Source organism: Nycticebus coucang, chromosome 16, assembly GCF_027406575.1.
Source record: "Nycticebus coucang isolate mNycCou1 chromosome 16, mNycCou1.pri, whole genome shotgun sequence".
Lineage (NCBI taxonomy): Eukaryota > Metazoa > Chordata > Mammalia > Primates > Lorisidae > Nycticebus > Nycticebus coucang.
This window is the reverse complement of record NC_069795.1, coordinates 10,943,816-10,962,001: the sequence shown is the minus strand read 5'-3', so window position 1 is coordinate 10,962,001 and position 18,186 is coordinate 10,943,816. Positions and strand designations below refer to the sequence as shown.

At 45.7% G+C, this 18,186-nt stretch overlaps 1 protein-coding gene across 3 annotated transcripts in view; it reads right to left on the bottom strand.

The window, feature by feature from the left end:
- Positions 1–1,071: 1,071 nt before the first annotated feature.
- The window catches only part of RCAN1 (regulator of calcineurin 1), an 88,551-nt gene continuing 71,436 nt past the window's right edge, over positions 1,072–18,186 (bottom strand). The window contains exons 1-4 of one of the 3 annotated variants that reach the window (XM_053565020.1): positions 10,583–10,904; positions 7,583–7,756; positions 5,647–5,806; positions 1,072–2,833 (exon numbers count right to left, since the gene is read on the bottom strand). In XM_053565020.1, coding sequence (XP_053420995.1) covers positions 2,661–2,833; positions 5,647–5,806; positions 7,583–7,756; positions 10,583–10,669 — 594 coding nt within the window. In that variant the 5' untranslated portion in view covers positions 10,670–10,904 and the 3' untranslated portion in view covers positions 1,072–2,660. Of the gene's footprint in view, positions 2,834–5,646; positions 5,807–7,582; positions 7,757–10,306; positions 10,518–10,582; positions 10,905–18,186 lie in introns of those variants that run through there. The other 2 variants (XM_053565021.1, XM_053565019.1) reach the window with 2 other exon arrangements.

The window sequence follows — 18,186 nt, the reverse complement described above, 5'->3', positions numbered from 1 at the left end:
TCCCAGCACTCTGAGAGGCTGAGGTAGGAGGATTAGTTGAGTTCAGAAGTTCAAGATCACCCTGAGCAAGAGTGAGACCCCGTGTCTCTACTAAAAATAGAAAAACAAGCTTGGTATGGTGGTGGGAACCTATAATCCCAGCTACTGGGAGGCTGAGGCAGGAGTATGGCTTGAGCACAGGAATTTGAGGTTGCTGCAAAGTAGGTTGATGCCACTGCATTACAGCCTGGTTGACAGAGTGAGATTGTCTCAAAAGACCTCTCAAAAAGCCCGCCCCCAAAAACCTCACACAAAATGATGATAAATGACAGTCTGTCCCCACCCCCACCCCCTGCCGCCAATATCTATTTGGAAATACTTCCCTTCTATCCCTAGGTGGTCAATGCGTGAATCTGCTCAATAATCAGATGTGACCAACGTGAGTGAAGGGTGGGGCTTGCTTAAACCTCCAACACTAATGACTTTAAAATGTGTAAATGGTTTTGGAAAATGACAGGATGGTGCTTCTCATAAATGGGGGAAAGAGGAGCACGTGAGCTAAATGCCAAAATGTTCATCTTGATCAAGATTGTCATTTGCTAGATGTTAGCAAATAACTCCTGAGTTATTTAGGCTTTTGCGGGTGAGCGCAGGAAGGTCACCACAATTTCAAAGAGTTCCAGGGAAAAGGCTGCCAGAAATTTAAGCAGAAGGCTTATGGACCAATCTTCTGAACATATAACTGGCCTTTATAACTTAGTAGCTTCTGTGGACATCTTTCCTAATGGAAAAGAAAACATCTCAAGTTATCCAAAACATTATTTGACGGAGGTGCTGGTGAATAAGGCTTTCATCATAATATCATCTACCTGTACAAGGTAAATACTCAAACTTCTGATTTTCGTTGTATCCATTTCCCCCTTTTCTAAGTGAGGTATTGTTAGTGTGGTGACCTTCCTGCTGTGAACCACAGCACAGAATTAGGAGCTTCTGAGCTCAGACTGACAAAGAAATAGGTTTTCCTGAGCCGGAAGACTTCAAAAGGGTCGCATATTAATCCCGGGAATAAAATGACGAACAAATAACTTTTCCGTAAATAGCATATTGTGCCGATTTATTATAGAATGCAATTAAAAAAAATATTTTGAGGTTAGCCTCTCCAGTTTAAAAGCACTTAACTAGAAACACTTGAACAGCAATGTAATGGTCTCTTCCTTACTGGCTCCCTCTTACCAAGTACTGTAAACAGGATTTTGAGAACATTCAATCAATTTCTTGATATGAACAATCAAAGAATTTAATGCAAACATATTTGCTTCGCAAAGAAAACCATCTTTCAAATTTCCAAAGCATGCACTGTTACTTGGCATTAGGCATTTCAAAATGACAAACTGTGTTATGGTATTGTAAGGCCGAAATATAATACCTATTTACCAGAAGACATACACATTACAACTAGAAAAAAATTACAAATGTTAACCTAGTATAACAATTCCATCAGGAATTAACGGGGAAAGGCACTGCATCCCTCTCATGTCACCACGGATCTACTAGCCACTTTACATGCTTTGAACTCCCGTCCTGTTAAACATGTGAACGGCATTTTCTACAACATAGGATTCACAGGTATGTTAACACATCTTACACTATTCCTCCACTGCCATATTTTCCACCCAAGTGTACAGTAGGTATGAATATATGCTATTGGCTTTATTTACAAGTGTATCTTGATGTCTTAGTGGGGCAAAAAATTAACTATCTCAACCAACAGTTCCTAAAAAGGGTTTGGCTGTGATTCGTGTATATAAACCACCACGTAAAAGAAATAATGGAAACCAATGTCCAGCCCCAAATATCTAAACTAAAATTTCTCACTCACTACAAGTTGGCAGTGAAACTGCTATTCTCTGAATTACATAAGCTAAACTCTACAGAGGAACTTCGGGGCAATTTCTTTTGCAAAAGCACAAGTTACATGTTGCTCTGTGTAGGATGCGGAGTGAATGGACTCCAGGTGGACTCCCACGTGTGAGTGCTGTTGCAGAGTTTAGAATCCAGATGGAAAAGTGATACGTTTTCCAAATGCTTTCCTAGCTTCCCAGAAGATGTAAAACAACAATGGCGTTAACTTTATATACGAACAAAGGTTAGTCTTGAAAATCAGTAATATACATGCACAAACATTAGAACATGAGGGAAGAAATGAAACGCTACAAGGTCCACATCGCATTGTCGCTGTTTCCACGACCTTTCTGCACGAGGCCGCTTTGCGTGGTGCCTCTTCCCACCGGCAGAGAGTCGAGCCTGTAGGCTGGTTAGAAACAGAAAGCTCTCCCCGGACCCACAGATCAACCTGCCCTTGGCAAAAACAGAACCTACCGGAAAAGAACAAGTACAAAACACTATCGTTATCTGTTTTCTCAAGACGGTCCCAGGTGTCCTTGTGCGATCACCGCAAACTCAGTGACTGGCCCAAGACATTCCCGGGTGCCGTGAACATTGACTGATGTGCAGCATTAGAACAAGGAAACAAAGCCTTGATTCTCTTCTGAGCAACGTGAACTGGGATTTCTGCCTCACGATCACGGCTGCCACCTCCAAAGTCGTGACCGGCCACTTCCACAGTAAAAGATTCCTCCCCGTGAGTATGATTTGGAAGGCTCCCTTGTCGGCGCGCCAGCTCAGCTCAGGTGGATAGGCGTGTACTCCGGCCTCCTGGTCTGGATGATTTTTGGCTTGGGTCTCTTCATCCTCTCCATGTCCTCTTCCTCCTCCTTCTCTTCGTCGCTCTCACACACATGGACCACCACACTGGGTGTGGTGTCGGTCGCTGCGTGCAATTCATACTTTTCCCCTAGGGACAGGAAAGAGTTACAGGATAACTCGGACAAGTCCTTGGGAGTCGGAAGCAAGCACATACGGGAGCAGGGGGTGCTCTCCCTGGCCAGGCTCCCAGGCACATGCAGTGGGGCTGAGAGACACAGCCGGACACATTCTGGATTTCTATTTCAGAAAAAGATACTCACTAGGACCTCTGTAAGGTGACCACCCAAGGAACTGTAGCAAAGTGACCACCGTAAGGAGCTAGGTCTACTCTACTGATACACACATGTGTTACATGTCCAGTCTGTGAAAATTAGGTCAATTTTAGGATGTGTCAGTGAAGGGAGGTGGTCAACTCTGGAGGTTCTATTGTATTTCCACTGCATGTGACTTGGCCTCCAGTGAAATATGCGAGTCCTGGCATAGGAAAGGTATAGGAGAAAAGTTCTCTTGTAGTTAACACTTATCATGCCTACCAAGCATCCTAAACTCCCAGAGGACTCCCCAGTCAGCGTGTCCCCAACTGTGGTGTCAGAAACATCAGTTCAGAAAAAGATGTTGAAGGAATAAACGTATTTGGAAATAGATGCCTTGAAGCTCCCACCGTGGGTCACGGTGCACAGCAGGGAACACGAGCTGTCAGGAGGCCCTGACCCACACTCGGGTGGCCTCACTGCATCAGGTGAGCATCAGCCATTTCTTATAACCACCACTAGTCTCCTCAGAACCAGGACTGCCCTGCTGTCCCGTGCAAGCCTGGTTCTACCAGGTTGAGCCAAGGTCAGGCCACTCTGGTCCAGCAGGGCTGGGATAGGCTTTTTGCAGCTGGAAACCTGGAGATGCTGAACGAAGGAGCTGGACATCCCTTGGATGCCATTTTGGCCACACGAAGAGCCTGTATCTTTGTACTGGTGGGAGGCAGCGTGGCAGTGGCTCGAGTTCAATGCCTACCACCTGGGGCTCACAGGCACTTTATGCTGCCATCCTGTGCACCTCGGTCTCCTGCTGTGTAAAACTGGAGGGCAGAGGCAGAGGCATCCACCTCCTGGAGCCCACGGCAGCAGTAAGTGCACACAGGGACGTGGTCCTGGGCTCACCACACCCAGAACTGTGTTGAAGAATGGAGGCCTATCGGGAATGCTCCTGGAATCTGAAACAGGGCTGCTGGGGAGGTTTGCTTAGCTTGCTCCACCCCAGGCCATGGGCAAGGTTTCCTCCAGGGCTTGGTACACAAGATTTCTTTGCAGTTCTGAGTGGGCGAGGAGGCCCCTCACCCACCACTGTATGACCTCAAGTGGTAGATTTCCAACTGGGAAGAGCAGTTCAAGTGCCTGGTCATCTACCATAAACCCCAAAGGGACTTTTACTGACAAAGAGGGTGCTGGCCTTTTCGTCAACCCACACCCAAGGGACTGGAATGTTAGTGTAATCGCATTTGAAAAGGTGAGAACACCTCAGCTCTCTCAGAGAGGGAATTCAAGTTTAGGAGGTCAGACAGACGCTGGACACCTTTAAAAGCCTCATTACAAATCCTTACTTACCTGCCAGTCTGCTCAAACCTAGAAAGCTCAGGGTGTAGGAGCATATTTGTCAAATCTCTGCAATCCCATTGTTTGCAAAGCACAGCCGAAATATGAACTATTACTCAAGCTCATTGTTAAGTGAACTGAGGGCGAATTGATTTTATGATGTCTAATTTCTAAAAAGACTTCTCTGACAAGTCTTCTGGAAAGGGTGTCATAGATTCTGGAGTGTTAAGAATTTTTCAGCATCTCTTGGCTCTGGAAGGGTCTGACACCCCTCCCCAGGTGGAGATCATCCCTGCCCTGCTAAGCTCTGCACCTCCCAATGGCCATTTCCACCTTGACCTTCACGCCATGATTAGCAGCAAGTAATGTGAGTCTCACTTTATATCACAGAGGGAATTTCCACTTGGGCAATGCTTGCAGAAATGCATCTTTTCGGTATGAAACTGCTGATGGTCCGAGAACATAAAACCCTCAGCCCAAAAGAACATCAGATTGCCAAGGAAGGAGAGGCGAGGCTCTGACGGGCTCAGAGTTTATGTGACTTGCTCCACTGACAGGGCGGGGGGGGGGGGTCATATTCCCAAGCCCCAGGGCAGACCCTCACTCCTGCCTCTTCACCCAAACCCTAGCAGGGAGGACAGAAACCACCATTTTACTGACTATGGGCCAGGTGCTGTTTGAAGTGCCTTTTACTCCATGATGAAAGTCTGTGTGGGGTGAGGCAAAGAGCCTGGAGCACCTGCCCCTGCCCCTCAGTGCGGATGCACATGTCCCTTCGGAGGACAGAAATCTCTGGTTTCTTTGGCCAGCTCATTAGGGGAGCACTTGTGGGGCCACCAGGTGGGGCACGCATGAGTGAGACTCCTTTTGACTACAATCTCCTTCCCTTGCCCATTACAATGGCAAAATCACCTTGACTAAGAGTGAAATTTCCAAAGGGGGTTCTATTTTTCCCTTTCCAGAGTCTAATCGCTCCTCCCCATTGTGAGTAACTGGACCTGGGGCCAGACTGAGTACAGCCACCCATGCGGGCTGTACTCAGGGGTTGCACAGAGGGCTTCCCGGGACACCCACACGGGGGCCCACAGAGCAGGGTCCCGGTGACCAGCTGTAGTCTGTGATGCTGCAAGGAGTCCTGAGAAGCAGGTGGGCAGCGGGCTCCCAGTATGAGCCACGGGATGCAAAAGAATGAATGCAGGGATGCAGAAGTTCACAAAACACAACTGCTAAAAGGGGCCTGGGGGATGCAGCTGCCCTGCACAGGTGAGTGCCCCTGCCTCTCTCACCTCCCTCCCTACCCGAGAGCACGGCTTACCTGGCCCCAGCTTGGAGATAGCATATAAGAGATCATAGTTTATGACTGGAGTAGCATCTTCCACTTGTTTCCAGCCAACTGGCGGGGAGGCGGGAGGAGAGATCAGAAACTGCTTGTCTGGGTTTGGCGGAGCCAGGTGCGAGCTTCCTATGTGTAACGTCTGAGGAGAGAGGCAGACAGAGGTCACCGGCTGAGAGAACTCACTAGCAAGACAACAGCACCAAATGGCAGCTGACGGGACAGGGAGCCATGTGCAGGCAGCAGAACAGGTGTGTTCAAGATGACCAGCAGCGCTGTCATCGGGGCGGGGAGGGCAGAGAGACGTCCGAATTCTGGTTACAGTGCAGACCTATGACATCCCTCCCAGGGCTGTGGGACTCACAGGCACAATGACCTCTAGGAATTATGCTCGACCCAAACTGCCAGAAAAGCAACAGAGGTGAGTTTAATATAAATAGGAAAAAATAGAGTGGCTGTTATTGAGGTCCAAAGGGATCTTAGAATCAGTTGCCCCCAGCTCCTCACACCACAAAGGTAATGGCTGAGGGTCTGAGGGCCACACCCCGAGAAGGGGTGGCTCCCAGGTCTCCACACCCAGCAGCTCACCAGCACTCCCCATCTCCCGGCTCCCCAGGAGACGCCAAATGTGAGGATGAAAAAACAATCTCCCTTCCAAGACGCTGAAAGAAATAAGTGACCTATGACCCTAGTTTGATCTTAAACATTTTATCGGTGATGTCCACAAGGGCTATCCACAAAGCTCTGGCATTAGAAGCTCACTGGTTTAGGTTTTCTTTGTGCTTCAATACTACACTCCACCCCCCCCCAATTTTCACAATGAATATCCATTATTTTAATGACCAGAAAAGGTCCTGTGAGTACTAAGTAATTATTTTGATAAAACCTCATCCAGTGCAGAAAGGAGCATACTCTCAGAGGAAGCTCAGGGGCCCTCCTACCCTGGCAAGCAGAAGGCACTCAGACCCTGAGTTCCTTTTTTATTTTTTTGAGACAGAGTCTTGCTTTGTTGTTGCCCTTGGTAGAATGGTGTGGCATCGTAGCTCACAGCAACCTCAAACTCTTGGGCTCAGGTGATCCTCTGGCCTCAGTTTTTCATTTTTAGTAGAGACAGTGTCTCACTTTTGCTTAGGCTGGTCTCGAACCTGTGAGCTCGAGTGATCCACCTGCCTCAGCCTCCCAGAGTACTAGGATTATAGGCATGAGTTCCCCAACTCGGCCTTGAGCTCCTTTTCCCTCCCCTGACAATCTGTCAACCTCCGTTAGGATGTCAGATGGAACTTTGGGAGCCACCTGGAAGGTGAGACACCTGTCCTGAGGTCTCCAGAGGAGGGAGGAAGGGTAGTGGGCAGGAGAAAAGGCACAGCCCCTCACGGCCCCCTCTTCCGGCCATGGGGCCAGGACTTCTGCTAACGGGAGGGTTTCTTAGCGTCTGCTACCAGCATGTGAACTCAGGTTCCTTTCAGTCCCGTGCTGAGCTGCACGGGCATCTTCAGACCCTGATGCTCTGCTGAATGCCCTGGGAATCTGCACGAGCCGGAACCCCTCTGGTCTGCTCCGTCTGGAGTGGGTTTTAGCCCCAAACCTAGAGCCAATTCGTGGAAACCTGCTGCACAAATCTTAGGGTGTGAGGAGCCCCCACTGCTGTGCCCTACTGGCTCCCTGAATGAGCAGAGAGGGCACTTCTGGTCCCATCATTATCAATGCCAGAGGCTCAGGGGCCGTTTCTGAGGCTGCTTTCAAACACACTCCGGTGCCTTAACCAACTTGAGATGTGGAAAATTCAGAATATGAATTTTGTCTTTTTCCAGATGAATTCGTGGGGTTTCCAATCAACGTGCAACATTATGTATAAGCTGCTTTAAAACAGGGTGGGAGGGAGAAGGGAGCAGCGTGCTTAGCAATGAACCTGACCCACCTGAGCAAAATATAACTTCATTTCCTTTCCCAGAAACTCAGTCTTATGCAGCTGGAGTCTGGCGTCTGCGGCAGATAAGGGGTTGCTGAAGTTTATTCTGACTCTTTTGAAGCTCTTAAAATACTGAAAGGTGATGTCCTTGTCATATGTCCTAAAGAGGGCCTCAAATTTGGCCTGAAAACAATAGAAATAAAAGAGGTTAAAATTTACCTGCATACGACCCTTAGCTAGATGACATTTCTTACTGAGGAAGTGAATTGTCCATCATTTCAAGGACTCCTCACTTTTTTCTTAGAGAAAAGCCTTTCCTCTTTTAGGGGACAAAGTCCTTTTTAGTCTTAATATAGGCGATTTTACAAAAAGGTAAGAAGGGATGATTAACTAAATTTATTTAATCAGCAGAACAATCACCAGTGCTTAAACACCTCTTAGGGCAACAGAAACATTCTATTTAAAGTAGAAGAACATTTTCCAGGGAAGTGCAATTCTTATGTCCTGTGACCTTTCCTGGTTGAGCCAACTCCAGTCCTGCCACACAGCTCAGGGTGATGCTACGTATGTACACCAAATATTTCTTTAGAGCTTAAAAGCACCGCAGCTAATTTGAAAAATATTTTTATGAAATTGAAAATAATGAAATTAATAAAAAGTCTTGCATTTCTAAAAAGAAGTCGTTTTTAAAAACTTCCTAGTATTTTTTTTTTTTTTTTTTTGTAGAGACAGAGTCTCACTGTACCGCCCTCGGGTAGAGTGCCGTGGCGTCACACGGCTCACAGCAACCTCTAACTCTTGGGCTTACGCGATTCTCTTGCCTCAGCCTCCCGAGCAGCTGGGACTACAGGCGCCCGCCACAACGCCCGGCTATTTTTTGGTTGCAGTTTGGCCGGGGCTGGGTTTGAACCCGCCACCCTCGGCATATGGGGCCGGCGCCCTACTCACTGAGCCACAGGCGCCGCCCCCTAGTATTTTTTTTTTAATCTCAGTCTGTTATTTTTTAACTCTCTAAAATAATACTGGTTTAAAAATTAATGTGTTGCAAATGGCCCCTTTTCTGCATGCTGGCTTTAATACACATGCACAGCTCACTCTAGTGTTACAAGGGCTTCTGATAATGAGGAAAGTTCTTGGAATGCAAAGCCCAAGTTGGGCGATTACAAGTTCAGGTTCTGGAAAAAAAAGCTCATCAGCTTCCTGGGAGAGGCTCTGAGCAGCCCCTGGGCTGGCTCCCGGGGTGAGTGGGGGAGCAGGAGGTCACAGCAATTCTCAGGATTCCTTCCAGAGAGGGAACCAGCTGGGCAAAGCACGGAGGAAGATTGCATGGGCTTTTATTCCGAGTGTTTTTACTAGTCTGAGGGCAGGTGCAGGAGCCCATGTGAAAAGCAAAAGGGCTGGCCGAGAAGGGGGTGACTCAGAGCCTGTCCCTGAGCAGCTGGCCCTGTGCATGGAAGAGCAGGCACCACCCACCGAGAACCTTGGAAAACCCTTGGAAAAAGCAGCACGTCTGCAGTGGAAGTGAGGATTGCCTTCTGGAATGTGCACGGCTAGAAAGCTCAGGAAAGCAGGGCAATGATGCCTGCCCCTCCCAGGGCTGTGGACAGGACACACAGTAGCCTGTCCCCACCTGCTGGTCATTAAGGCGTAGTTGGAACAACCCACGAGCCTGCTCTCTTTGCACTCCCTGGCTTTTCTTCACTTTATGAAAATTTCTGTGACTTTCCCAGGAGGGGCTCCGCAGAGGCTGGCCTGAAGGAGCGCAGAGCAGACGCCTGGCAGCCTCCTGCTTTGTCAGCTGCCTCTCTAGAGCATGGGCAAGTTTCTGGCAGAAGCGTGTCTTTGTGAATTTGGAATTTCACATGAGCTCAATAGGCATTGTGACCAACTGTGTAGTTCTGAGTTATGATTCAGAATTTGGGAGAGATGACTCGGATGAGTATTTTTAGAATACAGGTCAGAGCTCAGAATCAGCGTAAAAGACAACTCACATTGTCTTTGAAATCTAGATTACTGTTACGCTCTTCTCTTATAAAATGATCTTATTTGCTCGAATAACCAATATCTAGTTATTACAGTTGTCAGATAATGTGTCTGCATAATTACAAAAATAATGATTTCACTCAGAGAAGGCTAGTATTGAATACAACGACATCACAGTACTCTAAACACAGAGGATGTGCTGTCCAGGCCAGTTCCATAACTACGGTCCCAGCCTACAAGGGTCACACACAACGTGGAGTTAAACTTGATTTAAAAAAAGAAAAAAAACCTTCACGTCTTGATATGGCTTTGGGTATCAAACAAATAACACAAACACCACCACCCACATAGAATGTACAGGATCCATTTATATACAGTATTATTAAAGATCAATTAGGTAGCTGGGTAGCTACAGATGAAAATCTTACATTTTAATCAAATAAAGGAGAAAAGTATAGTGATTCACTAATTTTATCAATCACACTCAATGCCAGCTGCCTCCCAAGAGGCACACTAATCCCACACCTAATTTAAATTAGATGATCCCACATCTCATTTTGCTTTGGCTGGATTTTCTCTGACTGGAGAAATCTGAAAACTTAAGACAGGCCCTTATGGGTCTACAGACATATAAGCATTTCTACAATCTTTATTTCCTAAGATGAAATCAAATTATTCTGAAGTCAACCTGTAAAAGCAAAGTATTTCCTTCCCGGTTGGAAGACGCCTCCCTCTGAAAAGTTTACTTACAACAGGCGCAGAATGAAAACCCACAAGGCCAAAACACTGTCTTCCTAGCCACTTGGTCCAGCATGTTTTCAAATGTTGAGATCTTTAAAAATTTCTTCACAGTTGATTCCTCGGGCAACAGCTTTTACTTCTCAAGGCTCAAAATAGTTTGGATTTATTTCAAAACCCCCAAACCCACTAGAGAGCCACAGGGCCCTAAGGATTTCACTTAACAGTCCTCATTATCAGAATGCTTTGAAAATTCTCAAAAAAATCATGTCATAGTAGAAGCCTTACCCTGGTTTCACTTTCGCTGAAGATATCACTGTTTGTCACACAGGCAATCAGGGAGCTAAAACTGTAGTTAAAGTTTCTAAAATGCATCTTGCTTTCTTACAGTGAAGGCACTAGAGACCCAGGCAGTCAAGTCCCAAGTGTGATGATTCCTTTCCAAGAGGCTGTAGGTTCTTTCTGGAGCCAGCACTTATAAAGCACCAAGGGCCAGCCCCCTGGGGGGAAAAAAAAAAAAGCCCCGCTTCAGAGCATCCTGTTTGGACAGCAAATTCCTGAGTCAAGTCCTGCATGCTTGCAGGCAGACAGGGACAAAGTGTAAGTTTCTACTGGAAAGAGGTGACGTCAACACCTTAGTCATTTTCCCTATGCTAATTAACTTTGCTTCGGGAGAATGGAAAAAACAGCTGAGGTTTGCTTCCCAGTCGCTTTATCAACCCCTCTGGCAGCATAGTTTCCACTGGTAGTAATTCCATTCAGCCACTCAGACAACACGCTCCTCGGCTGAATGGGACAACCCTTCTTAAGATGGAAAATGTTACAGAAGGAAAAGGAGGAAGGTTTACAGCCGTAAACAGCAACTAACCTCTAGAGAAGTTTTAAGGCTTTGGGAGACCTGGACACCTGCATTGCTTGATCCTTGTAATTTCCTGCAAACTTCAATCAAAGTTTCAATATTGGGGCCTGAGAGAAAACATTTTGAATTCTGCTTTGGTCAGTAAACTCTTTTTAAAGAGAGAAACTGAGATTCTTTTTGAAATGTGTCTTTTTGTTTCTTTCCCAATTGAATTTTATTGGAAGCATGTCTCAGTGCCCACTTGTATTCCACAGCAGGAGGGTGAGAATCCTGAAAGTTTCATTTGAAAACTTTGCTATTGTAATTTGAGAACTAGGAATAGGCAACTCTTCAATCATTTTCTAAGGGCTACTGGATTCAGGCAGAGATACAAAAGCACTTTAGAGAATCTAGCCTTAGAAATTCAGAAAAGAAACATTAAGAGTCCTGCTTGTCAACTCCTAGACCAAATGCTTAAAAAAAATTAGGAAAGGAAGAAGAGATGGGAAGAACGTCCGCTCTAATTGAATGGTAAGATGCAGATAAGATGCCTGGTCTGAAGAATGGAGGCTGAGACAGGAGACTAACTCCAGCGCTTTCAAACTGTTGCAACTCTTGAAAATTCTAAGCTCTTGACCAGTTCAGATCCCTACGGCAGCTGTGTCCTGGGTTCTTCCCACTCTCTCCGATTTCATTATTACCTAAAAGCACTCAAGTTATTTAAGTTATTTGAGTATTCTCTAGGGGCACTCAGGGACAGCTTTTAAGCTTCCAAAAGTTAAACGGAACTGACATTCAAAAATTAACTTCAACGAATCATTCCAGCCGGCCAATAATTAAGAAGAATATATGTAACAGGAAAAAGCAAAGCTGAACATTTATCTTTCTAAAAAAGGAAAAGCAATGTCTTCTTGGGTGAGTGAGTGTTGCTTAATTTCAAAGAACGCACCGTGCCTGGCTGCCCACTGTAGAGTTATGTAAGAAACCAGTTATAGTGTTTGTTTTGTCAAACTCCCCATAACTCCTACCCCCCAAATACATCAATGCCTATATGCTAAGGGAGCTTAGAACACTGTCAACAGGACCGTATGCATCTAATGGCGAGGGGGAGTGGTTGTTTTACATGGTGCTCTGAGATGGAGTCTGTACTTGTGGGCACTGTGTTTTCTGTGCAGGGAGTCTGCAGTGTGTCCTGGGGCACATGGAGATTGTGAAGGTGGTGGAGACCCAGGCAGGGGACCCAGCACTGCATTTCAATCCTGCACACAGAGCTGAGAATTTCGCTAAAGCTCCCTTCCTCCTTTCTATATTGTTGCCTCCTTTTCACTTTCTCCTGGTGTCCACCTGGGGAAATTGCATCAAAGGTGAGCAGAGGAGGCAACGGAAGCTAATTTTTTTCTTTTTTAAAATCATGACACAAAACATCAGTTCAGGTTTGTGGGCAAGTCTGTTCATCTGAGACAACAGCGTGGGCTTACCCAAATTTGCAATTTTTTTTTAAATTTATTTATTTTTATTGTTAAATCATAGCTGTATACATTAGTGCAATCAAGGGGTACAATGTGCGGGTTTCATACACAATCTGAAATATACTCATCAAACTGTTCAACGTAGCCTTCATGGCATTTTCTTAGTTACTGTATGTAGGCATTTGTATTCTGCATTTAGTAAGTTTCGCCTGTACCCATTCTAAGATGCACCGTAGGTGTGGCCCCGATTTCATATACGTGGGAAAAAAATGAACAGTGAAGGTATTTGAGGAGTGTTCAACTGTCTTTGCACGTAGAAATGACAGATTATTTTTATCAGGCTGCCCTTAAAGCCCAACAAAACCTATGATTCTATACCTGTCTCTAAATTGATCAGCTCATCTGAACCGAATTTAGTGAACCCGAGCACTTCCATTTTTATATGAGGAATGGGAGCAGGTCAAAATGGTGGCTACCATGTTTTAGGGAGGCTGAGATGGTGGCTTCCTGGCAGAAAATCACTGGGTTGCCAAATGCGCCAGAGGCCTGGGCTAGAAGGGAGGGCACTTAGGATCCGGCACCTCAGGTATCTTCAGCTACAAAGCAAGAGGTGTGGAGCAGACTCTTGTTTTCAAAATGTGTCATGCTGAGTAGTAGGGATCCTTAACACAGATCCTCACTGGTGCCCAGACACTCCAGCTACCCCTGGACACCCGCCCCTGTAAAGATTGCTTTACCAGAGGTAAGATTGCTTTATGCTCATCTCAGTCCCCTCATCTGCTGAGCTGGTGATTCTTAAAAGTGTCTATTCCTTGACTGCATGTCCATTATACATGAACTTGGTTTTTTGAAGGTTCTATACAAAAGAATTTCTGTTGTAAATAGTGACCTTCCCTAGTGAGAATAAAATCTGATTCAAAGCAAACCTTTAAAACGTTGACTTTCCAAAAAAAAAAAAAATGTTGACTTTCCTACTTGTATGAGGTTGGACAATGAAGTTCTTGAACTCATCCTAGAAAAAGTGCTACCTACCTCATTGCTGAAGATCACTTGTAATCACCTTTGAAATACTCCTCTTGGGAAGCTCTGCACCAAGGCCAGCACCTAGTCCACCCTTCCAGGCAATTTTGGAACTCTTTTTTGAGAATGTCCATCAGAACAATTCAGTTCTCAAATCATCCTAGAAAAAGTGCTTGGCAGGATGTTCCCGACGTTGGTGCTCAGTGCCTAGCTTCTCCAGGGGAGGACTTCAAAAGTGACCGCAGTGATCTTCAGCAACAAGGTAGGTAGCGCTTGTTCTAGGATGAGTTCAAGAACTTAATTGTTCAACCTTGTATATTCCTTGCATTTTGGAGACAAGTACATTTATTCTTGCTTTTTGTTTGCTACTCAGATGTAAGTGATTTGAAAAAAAGCAGCGCCTGCAGCAGGGTCCCATTAGAACGCTTGAAAAGCACACTAAAAACCACACTCAACACAGTAAAACTGAAACCAGAAGTTAAAAAAGAAATGACACATTTCAGTCAACTCCAAGCTTTAGATGTTTCGTGTTTCTTCCATTTCCATACCATAAAAAACATAAATGAATCTCTAACTTGCATTTGCCTCCTCGGGCTCTAAGCAGTTTCAGCATGTTTTCATTAAGAAGTTTCTATTTTCGGTGGGGGGAAAATTAAGGTTTATGATGAATTCAATCATTCCCATTACAGCATTCCTAAGGCACAGTCAGGATGATCTCAGCACGTCCATTATAAACCCCAAGGAGTTGACAACTGCACCAAGAATGTGCCACCTGTGAAACTTTCTACAAAGAGAACTGACCAAAGAGGGAAGCTGGCTTTTGACTTAGATGTGCTAGGAGCAAAGAATGAGTCAAGGTGCAAAAGACGTCCTCGACAACACGCTCCAGAGAGCTCATGGTGTTAGTGCATTTATCTTGAAGGCTGATGAAACTTACATTTTATTTGTTTTTCCTTAAGATAGTGAAATAGTTTTATTGCTACTTAATATTTGTAGCCCTTCCCTATATAACATGGAGTATTGTTCTCCTAAACCTAAATTACAACACAAAAAATTAAAAAAAACCCAAAACCAAAACCACAAGGGTTTGCTTTCTTCCGCACTTTTGCTACTTCCAGTCTCAAAGGTGTTAGAAACTGTTCTTGTCCTCAACTTGTAAATTGGATTAATGTCAAACCCAGAGTTGTGGTGAGGACTGAACAGAGGGCAGCGAAGGGCCTGGAACACAGCAGGGGGCTGAGTGTCAGCTGCCTTTCTATTTCCTATTTCACTGATAATGATACTGAGGTTCAGAGTGGCCCTCTGTTTAAAAGAGCCAGAACTCATCCTGGTCTTTTGTTTGCAGGGTCCATCCTTTTTCCATAGGGCTGCGTCTGCCTAGCCCCAGCGCTCTCTGACACTATAGCTTATTTCCCGTCTCTCTGGATGGTCCAGGGCATCTTGGAATTCCTGCTCCTCCCTCTGTGCCCTGTGGGTCGATGGAAAGTTGTGTCAGTTCCCTGTAGTACCTTTCACTCTGCACCATCTCAGGTGGCCTCCAGCAATGGCAGTGCCTTTCTAAGTAAACTCACTGGGGCGGATTTCTTAGTGCTCCAATTGTGTGCAATTCCCACCCACAAAACTCCCTGAAACACGGACTAGCTGGATCACATTCCTCTCCTCCCACAACAACTTCAGTGATAAGCAGTCCCTCTCTAGTTTAGACGGCCTGCAAGGAACACCTTCCTCCCATCAAGTTCAAGGTTGTCATATTTTCTGCCAGTGCTGCTCTCACCATTCCCTTCCCCTCCTCTTCTCTCTTGTCCCCTCCTGTTCTGGAGTCTCTGCTCTCGTCCTCCTCCCTCCCTACTTCTTTTCCTTCCTTTTTTTTTGAAGATTAAGCTCAGGTATGTTGTTTTCCAGAAGGCCAACCAGGGCCATCCTATTAAAGAAAAAACTATTCAGTGATGCCCGTTAAGCAAGTAAGGCAGACTTTCTCCAGGTCCACCATGACAGGTATAGGGACACCACAACAGGGTCCTGCAGTGGGGGAGAGATTGGAGGCCTAACTTTGAAAGCAGGAGGCAAGTGGAGATTTATATCCAAGGAGCAGGGTGGGGGTCAGTGGGGGGAAATTACTAAAAGGAAACATCAGTGGGGGAGCTGGGGACACTGGCTAAAATACCTAACAGGTTCTTGCTGAAAACAGGCCAGGGCGACTGCCTTGGGGGATGGTGGAGGATGATATTGAGGGTGATCAGATCTGGAGGGTGCAGAGTTCTTGCTAAGCTGACTTGGGAGGACTCTTTTCCTAAAGCTGGACTCAATAAGGAAGTGCACACACGGGCCTAGGAGAAGGTTCAGAAGCCTGACTAAAGATTGGGCAAGCAAAGAATCTTTGTCGCCCCAAACGTACTCAGATGCCCTCATCCAAGATTTGCTCCGCAGGCCCCAAACTCCCTCTGTTTGTGGAATCATGCTTATTTCATTGTATGGTGATTGCCTGTGTGCCTGACACCTGATTCTAAACAGTCACCTTCTTGAAAGCTTAACCCATATCTCACACCACTCAATATTCTCAATGCCAGCTACAGAATCGTTTCTCCAAAATGCTTGTTGAAGGAACTGATTTTTTTTCTCCCCATGTCATTCATTGGTTTTACTTGATCACATGTACAACCAAAAACAAGGTTGATTTCTTTTCCTTCCTTCCTTCCTTCTTTTCCCCTCCCCTCCCCTCCCCTCGCCTCTCCTCCACTCCCCTCCCCTCCCCTCCCCTCTCCTGTCCTTTCCTTCTCTTTTTCTTGACAGTCTCACTTTGTCGCCCTGGGTAGAATACCATGGCGTCACAACTCACAGCAACCTCCCACTCCTGGGCTTAGGCGATTCTCTTGCCTCAGCCCAAGTAGCTGGGACTACAGGTGCCCCCCACAACATCTGGCTATTTTTTTGTTGCAGTTTGGCCAGGGCCCGGTTCGAATCTACCACCCTTGGTATATGGGGCCAGCACCCTATTTCTTTCTTTTCTTTCTTCCTTTCTTCCCCTCCCTCCCTCCCTCCCTCCCTCCCTCCCTCCCTCCTTCCTTCCTTCCTTCCTTCCTTCCTTCCTTCCTTCCTTCCTTCTTTTTTGAGACAGAGTCTCATTCTTCATCCTGGAGTTGAGTGCCTGGAGTTATCACAGTTCACAGCAACTTCAAACTCCTGGGCTCAGGCCATCCTCTTGCCTTAGCCTCCCAAGTAGCTGGGACTACAGGCTGCTGCCACAACCCCTGGCTAGTTTCTATTTTTAGTAGAGATAGGGTCTCACTTTTGCTCAGGCTGGTCTGGAAATCCTGAGCTCAAGCGATCCTTTTGCCTTGGACTCCCAGAGTACTAGGATTATAGGTGTGAGCCACTGCACTGGGCCTGATTTTTTTGTTTCTTTCTTTTTTTTTTTTTTGACACAGGGTCCTTCACAAATTTGAGGACAGCTATTATGTCATGTTATGCCATGCACATATTCGTTCGTTAGTTCATTAGATCAGACATATTTAGTTACTAGTCTCTATATGTCAAGTATGATTGTAGATACTATGGAAAAGAATAGACAAATGAAGTGTAAACCTAACCTGTGGGAAGATTATGATTTTGGGTAGTTTGCCTGGATCTACCCTTCTCCATTGTAAATTCCACCCCTCCCACCTCATTAGTCTCATTTATTTATTTGGTAGTAGAGACAGATTCTTGCTATGTTGCTTAGCTTGCCTCGAATTCCTGGGCTCAAGAGATCCTTACACCTCAGCCTCTTGAGTTGCTGGGATTACAGATGTATGTGCCACCAGCCTGGCAAATCATCAGTCTTATTTAAACAAATATTTTTAAAAAGAACTTGCTAATAAGTTTGCATAATCAAAATAAAACAAAATGCAACGGGATCCATGGTGAAATCTCATCTTGTACCTGTCTGCTCCATTCTCACTCTGCCTAAGGGTTAACCACATTAAAAAAAAAAATTATTTTTATTATTTTGGGATTTCCCTATGCAAATAAAAACATATGATTATATTTTGTTATTTCCTCTATTTTAAATAAATAAACAGTAACTATATTAAAGAAACAAACATGCAGACAAATCTTCAGTGACTCCTCTGCTCCTGAGGTTGAAGACGAGCCTTCTGGTTAGCACTCATTCACTCATCCATCTGTCCACTCATTCATTTGCCCAAACACTGTCCTGGGCATTAGGGAGTCAAAGATGAACAAGACAGACAAAACTCCCTGTGCTCTTAGAGCTGACTTTCTAGGTAGGGAGAAAAGATAATAAACGAGAGAAATGGGAACATCACATGGTGTGTTCACACAGTGATGTGTGTGGGAATAAGGCTGCGTGGGGTGACAGGAAAAGCTGGGAGGGGATGTGGGAAGCAGGCCTGGCTGGGAAGGGCTCCCTGAAAAGGTGGCATGTGAGTGCCTGAGGACCTGGGGGAGGTGGGGAGTGCTGGGGAATAGCAGGTGTGAGGCATGAGAATCCCAGAACACCCCATGCCCAGCAAGGAGGCTGGAGCTGGCCAACAGAGGAGGAACATGGACAATGTGGCTGGGAATAA